This window comes from Manihot esculenta, chromosome 7 (assembly GCF_001659605.2).
Source record: "Manihot esculenta cultivar AM560-2 chromosome 7, M.esculenta_v8, whole genome shotgun sequence".
In the NCBI taxonomy this organism is placed as follows: domain Eukaryota; kingdom Viridiplantae; phylum Streptophyta; class Magnoliopsida; order Malpighiales; family Euphorbiaceae; genus Manihot; species Manihot esculenta.
Window position 1 is genome coordinate 5,935,645 of NC_035167.2, and position 6,736 is coordinate 5,942,380.

General features: G+C 32.2%; 1 protein-coding gene across 4 annotated transcripts; it reads left to right on the forward strand.

Moving 5' to 3' along the window:
- Positions 1-610: 610 nt before the first annotated feature.
- LOC110618654 (probable pectin methylesterase CGR2) lies at positions 611-4,885 on the forward strand. Of its 4 annotated transcripts, none has more exons than XM_021761841.2 (7): positions 611-799; positions 1,178-1,306; positions 1,503-1,542; positions 1,835-1,876; positions 2,891-3,265; positions 4,038-4,093; positions 4,361-4,683. In XM_021761841.2, exons 2-7 carry the CDS (start codon positions 1,184-1,186, stop codon positions 4,535-4,537), a joined length of 813 nt encoding a protein of 270 aa, XP_021617533.1. In that variant the 5' UTR covers positions 611-799; positions 1,178-1,183; the 3' UTR covers positions 4,538-4,683. The 4 variants fall into 4 exon arrangements, with proteins under 4 accessions (XP_021617533.1, XP_021617531.1, XP_021617534.1 ...); XM_021761839.2 differs by having other exon boundaries at positions 612-799; positions 1,173-1,306; XM_021761842.2 differs by having other exon boundaries at positions 623-799; positions 1,172-1,306; positions 4,540-4,885.
- The last annotated feature ends 1,851 nt before the right edge of the window (positions 4,886-6,736 follow it).

Here is a 6,736-nt window from a genome sequence, read left to right on the forward strand (position 1 = left end):
AAACTAATTAGTATTTATTAGATTTATTAGTACCTTTTTTAGAAACCCAACACATCAACTAATGAGTTTTTTAAAATTATAAAAATTAAATAGTAAAATAATTAATAATTAAAATTAACAAAAAGACTAATCATATATTTTTTGAACATTAGATATGTTTTTATATATTTTTAAAAATAATAGGGGTGTAAATAAATTAAATTATTAATACTCCAGATTTGATTGGATAAAAACTTGATCAAATTGGACTTAATTTATAAACGAGTTAAGTTTAAACTTAATTTTTAAACTTATTTAGTAAACAAATTAAGATTAAATTCTATAATATTTGATTCTTTAAAATTTATGAATTCGATTTATTTTTTAAATTTATGATTACGCTTGTAAATAATTTCATTAAATGTCAAAATTAATATATATGAGAAGTTTCTCCAAATTTTTTAGAGATATTTAAATTATTAAAATTTAAAAATTAAATTTTTATAAATTTATAAACGAATTTATATATATTTGTTTAATGATGTAAATAAATTAAATTGGAAAAGGAGAAAAGTTTAAATTCTGATTAGAATTTAAAAAATTTTATCAAATTAAATTTAGACTCCTCAATTTCGACTTGGTTTCGTTTACATACGACTGACTAATGAATTTCTTCTAAATCTTGATTTTTTCTACATATAATCCATAAAGAAATAAGTAAAGAAACCGTCAGCTGAAAATAAAATACCGTAAATAGATCTGCGTAATGTTTTAAAAGATCTCAAAAACCCAACTGTTTTTGTCAATTCTTGATCTCGGGGTAAGCTCTTCATTTGCTTTTCTCTAGTCTTCACTCTTCTGTTTCATTTTCTGTAATTTCGTTACCTATGCAGCTTTTCATGAACGAACTTGCAATTAGAGTTTACCCAAATCACTTTCCTTAATTTCCAAATCTGGGTTGTGTTTAGAATTGAATTACCACACATATAATCAATTGGGTTTGATTATATTATTTGAAATGAGAAATGGGCAATGAAGTTTGGATTGAAAAAAATTGTTTGCTTTTTGGTATTTAGCTTTTACATACGCAAATGAATTGAAAAGATGTGGGAAAAAAAAAAAAAAATCTTGCTGTGTTGATTGAAAGAAGCGTTTTCAGAACACTGACTCTAGTTTTTTCTTGGCGTTGAAGGAATAGATAGCAATGTCAAGGAGGCCAGGAAATCCCACAAGACGCTTATCTGACGGTGGAAGCCTCCCTTCTGGTGGATCTGTACAGTCGAAATCACGTTCGTCGCCTTTACTCTCTATTGGTCTTGTGGTTGTGGTAATTTCTATTGATACTCAGCTTTTGTATTTTCAAAATGTAGAATTGTGTACCAGGAAGTTTTATTCCTTTATTAGAGAAGCAGATGTGAGATGCACTTTAAATTCTCTTTTCATTGCTTGCTGGGAGTCTGTTGTTGATTGTAGATGAAGTGTGGAAAACTACTGATTAAAGTTGCTTTGTTATTTAATTTCAGGGTGCAATTCTTCTGATCGTATATTGTTACAGTGGCTCAGGTTTGCATCTTTCCTGCAAATTTAATCTTTCTGATAGATGAATTCATGATCCCCTCTGTTCGCGAATACATGTCAGGCTATTGTATTTAGTTCAAGTTTCCTACTAGTGCCGTCTCTTTTTCTTGGCATTGAAATGACTTTGAATCTCTTCTCTGCTTTAGGGAATGAAACAAAACAAAATAAATAAATTGAGTTGAAAATATATTCAATACAGGCAACTGTCTAGTTTAGGTTATCGGGTTTACATTTTATGATACCTTCTGTACTGAATATTTTAAGGTTTTTCTGACAGGTAGACGTATTAGTAGAAAAGAAGCTTTCAGCAAACTGGAAGGTAAACTCCAACATCCTTATGTTTTAGTCTTCCTTTCTATGGTATTAATCTTTGATACACAGCACGGTGTAATTGAATACATATATGAATATTTTCTGACATAGTTGTTCTTTGAGCCCTAAAGCCTTATGGGAAATGTAGTGCTGAACCAAATAAATCAGAGAGAAGGAACCATGCATTCCACCCAAACTAGATCGGGATTGAGTTGTACTTCTATTTCAACAGAATATAATCTCTTTTATACATGGAGCATAAAAAAAAAAGCTCTGTTGTTTTGAGATTTGGGATTTTTGTGGTGGGTTTCTCTTTAGCTATTTGTTGATACTTTTGATCTTGTTCTCTCAGGAATTATTTCATTTGCTTCCATTTACTGTAAAGTGTGAACAAAACTTTTTCTGGGAAATTTAGTTCGTGGAAAGCTCAGCTAAGCTCTATCCATTGAATAGAGGGTTTCATTTTTGTCAAGGCATTCTTTTATTTGGATATTAGCCCTTGTAATGCAAATAATCAGATACTAAAAAAATTCAGATCTAATAGTTAAAATGCGACTTTACTGACATTATTTTTTCTTGAATCTGCAATTCTTATAGGAATCATTGGGCTGTTGTTACATGAATGTTTTTTGTACTCAGTTTGGTTCATGTTGTATAAATCTAAACTTATCAAGTCCCAAAGGATGTAGCTATGGTAACAAAGGGCTAGCACCCTGTTTTTGATTTATTATTGTAGAATTGTGTGCATACGGTTTTAGCATCCTTGTCTTGCATGATGCAACTAATTGAACTGGCAGGCTTATGGTAGAAACACAATAAATATATTGCTACACTGCTACTACCTGGATTTGCAAATTTATCTTCAATGTTAATAATTTATTTGAAGATTAGGAGTGAACAAAAATGTACATTATAGCTCTGTCAATGGTAATGGGAAGCATTTTTATGTTCTTTTCACCTAATATTATAGCTATGATATTATAAAGAATTCAACAATCTGAATATTTGTCTGCAATTGCAGGCACTGGCTCATGCACAGTAGAAGTTCAAAGAGCAATACCTATTCTGAAGAAAACTTATGGTAATGGCATGCATAAAGTATTGCACGTAGGTCCTGACACTTGTTCTGTAGTACTGAAATTGTTGAAACAAGAAGAAACAGAAGCCTGGGGTGTGGAACCATATGACTTGGATGATGTGGATGCCAAGTGCAAGAGTTTTGTGCGCAGAGGCTTTGTGCGTGCTGCGGATATCAAGTTTCCCCTGCCTTACCGGCCAAATTCATTTTCTCTTGTTATAATTTCAGATGCATTGGATTACTTGACTCCAAGATATCTCAACAAAACTCTTCCTGAATTGGCAAGGGTGTCTTCTGGTGGTGTTGTTATATTTTCTGGTAATATCCCATGATGTTTATGTTGTCAGTCTTTTGTCCATGTGTTCCTTCACGAGCAAGAAATCATTAAGAAAATGGATCTGATCTTGAATATTTTAGCTGCTGTCCGAAATTAGTTTCATCATCATGTTTAGACACAGAGGGTGTAGAATCAATTTATGCTGCTTTATTAACTTGTCATCAGTCAGATTATACAAAGAAGAGTAATTTATAATATTGCCCCTAAGGTTTAAGAAAATCTACAGCTTAGTCCTTGCCATTTTAATGAGAAATAATTTAGTTCCTAAAAAAATTTACTATTAGATTATAACAATTTAGTCCTTTGAATTTCATTTCTTATAACAATTTAGTTCCTTTGGTTTTAATAATTTATAACAATTTAATCCTTATAGTTTTAATATTTGAAACAATTTAGTCCCTTTAATTTGAGTTGACTTTATCTATTTATGATTGATTACGGTAAATTTAATAGGACTATTTTGTTGATAAAATAAAAACTCAGGATTAAATTGTTTACTTTTAAAAAAGCAGGGACTAAGTTGTGGGTTTTGGTAAACCTCAGGGACTGTACTGTAAATTACCCTATAAAGAAAGATAAATAGAAGCTACTGGTCCTTTTTCTCTTACAGTCATAGTGCTTGCAATTTTTTATGTAGGAATATCTAAATATATCTCTTTTCCTTGAATTTGCATCTGTTTGTCAAAATCTAAAATCACAGAGAAATAGTTGATCTTTTGGCTTTTGATAGCTGATTTTTGTTTCCTCTTGTAGGCTATCCAGGTCAGAATAAAGCAAAGGTTGCTGAATTATCTAAGTTCGGCCGCTCAGTGAGTAGCCATTATTTGTCATACCTTTAAATTTATTCTGGAGTCACTTTTCTTCATTTTTTTTATTTATATTTCATGAGATTTACATGCCATAATGGCAATTTAACCGATTACAAGCGGCTTGACATGAGGCGACATCTTAGAACATAGTATATGCTATCAAGATCGGTTTACCCTTGGGTCTTAGATGAGGTGCTAATGCCTCATCACAGTTGTTTCGTGTAATTCGATGATTTCTGATGCCATTATCTTATGTTCTCTTTGCAGCAAGATGCTGCTCAAGTGAAAAACCTAATGACAAGCATGATACTGGATTTGCAATTTGCAATTTGCAATTCAGTATCAAGATCTAGATTTCTATATTGGCATAGCTTTTACTCATCAATCTTTGTTTTATACACACAAGGTATGTTTCAGAAGAATGACTTTAAGTTACTGTTTTGAAGGCAAAATTTCGGAGCTCGACATGGTGGATAAGGTATTTTCTTCAGAATAGCTTAGAAGTGAATGAAGCTGCTTCAAAGAAGTTTGAGCAGGCTTTAGTAAAAAGGTCATATAAGCTGCTCTGCCAAGTTTTCCATCTCAAGTCATAATTGAGAATCGCTACATCTGCTTCTTGGCAAAAACAAAGCCAATAAGCACCTTAAGCTCCAATAGGGTAAATTATTTTGTGGAATCACATTTGCTTTGTGTTTTTTTTTTTTTTTAATTTTTTTTATCATAATACAATAAATCTTTTGATAATTTATTTACTTTTGAAATGAACCTACCGAATTTGGTTTCTGAAATTCTTTCATATTTTTAAGCACCCCAACTGTAATGATATTTCTGTTAGTACGTTTGTTAACATAATAATATTGTTGAAAATGTGTTATCAGTTATTTATACAAAAATAATAAATCATGACTATTAATATTATTTAATAAAACCATACTTTATAATTTTTTATTAATTATAATAACTATATGATTATTTAAAATTTGACCTCCATAATTAATCCTACATCTGCCAAAGGATTTGATCAACTGAAGGGTTTTACATTATTTTGGTATTAATTTAGTTGTAATTCAATTTTAGTTTGTCCAATTTATTAATTAAATTCAATGATTATATTTTTAAAGAAGTGTTTTTTTTTTATTCAGAATTAAATCAAACTCAAATCAATATAATTTGTTCAAAAAAATTTTCATTAGATTTAAACGTGACCAAATTAATGTTAAATGAGCTTGAATTAATAAAAGCTTGACATTTTTTGGATCTATTAATAAAAATTAATTTTTTAGGGAGATTTACTTTAATCTCTAAGTATTACTATTATTAACAATGCAGTTTATATATTTTTATAAATCTATTAAAATGTTCTTATTTTTTATTTTCGTCAACAAAATAGTTTTTATATTTATTTCAACAATTAAAAATATAGCAAAAAATTAAATTATTCCTTTTTTTTCTTCATTTTCCTCCTTTTTTGTAACAGCCCGAAAACCGAACTGCTACCGGCACTATGATCCAGATCGACTTAAGGTCGCCGGGACCCGTAGTAAGCCTGCTATACTGTCTGTGTATCTGTGAAATCCCATACATGATCATACTGTTTCTATGTAAACATACAACTGTTCTTTCCTCCAGGGCTTAACCTGTGCATGCACTGTATCTCTACTATTATATCTTCATTCTAGGCGGAGATTCCTCATATTGTTAAGCCTGGTTTTCTCATAAACATACAACTCATAAACATACACTGCAAATAAAATACTGATCATGTGAATACACAAAGGGATTACAACTCTTATAAGTCAAGCACAAGTCTATACACTGTACACTATCTCTTATCTCTTTACAATGACATGTCCACACTATCTATTACATAACTCTTCTTCTTCCATACTCTGCTGAACTCCCCTCGGAACTCTGAACCTGCACAACTGGGATTAGGGGAGAGGGATGAGCTCTACAAGCCCAATGAGTAGAACTATAAAACATGGTATTAAAACATGGTATTAAAACATAATCTCATGGAATGCATCATATCACAGACATTTCATCTCAAGGATAACATGACCACCAAAATTCTCACTGGGAGGATGCCTGGCCTAGCCAGGTCTTACAACCTCAATTTGCCTGGCCCGGTCAGGTCTTATAAACTCTGCTTGCCTGGCCCAGCCAGGTCTTACGATAATCTGCTGCCTGGCCTAGCCAGGTCTTACCTACAGAAGGCTGCCTGGCCCGGCCAGGTCTTACACAGAGCTAGAGCTATTGGGGTCGCCTTGGTCCATCCATCTCATCATATACATCGTATTATGCAATGCAATGCGCCATATTCGTGAAACTAGTGCAATCAACCTACTATAGTCATCATGATGCATGCAACATGCTAAACGCAGTTTAGTTCGGAAAAGAGAAGTTTCACTCACCTCTGGTAAACTCTGAACTAACTCTGCAGGTTCCTGATGCAGTACTCACTGCTGACTTCCCTGATTCCTCTGGTCCGTTCCTACACAGGTGGACTCAAATGAGGGACCAACCTAACGCAAGAACATCGCTAAGAAACTCCCCAAAAGACCTCTAAAAGATCCTAAACCAATCACATAAAACATGCAAAAGAAAGCTGGACAGGGCACTTTCGGCGGCATGTTCGGCGGC

Excerpts from the sequence above, each read along its gene's own strand:
- LOC110618654 (XM_021761841.2), top strand. The coding sequence starts at position 1,184 with ATGTCAAGGAGGCCAGGAAATCCCACAAGACGCTTATCTGACGGTGGA. Across the intron at positions 1,543-1,834 it reads ATATTGTTACAGTGGCTCAG|GTAGACGTATTAGTAGAAAA; the intron begins GTTTGCATCTTT and ends TTTTTCTGACAG. Across the intron at positions 4,094-4,360 it reads TATCTAAGTTCGGCCGCTCA|CAAGATGCTGCTCAAGTGAA; the intron begins GTGAGTAGCCAT and ends TTCTCTTTGCAG.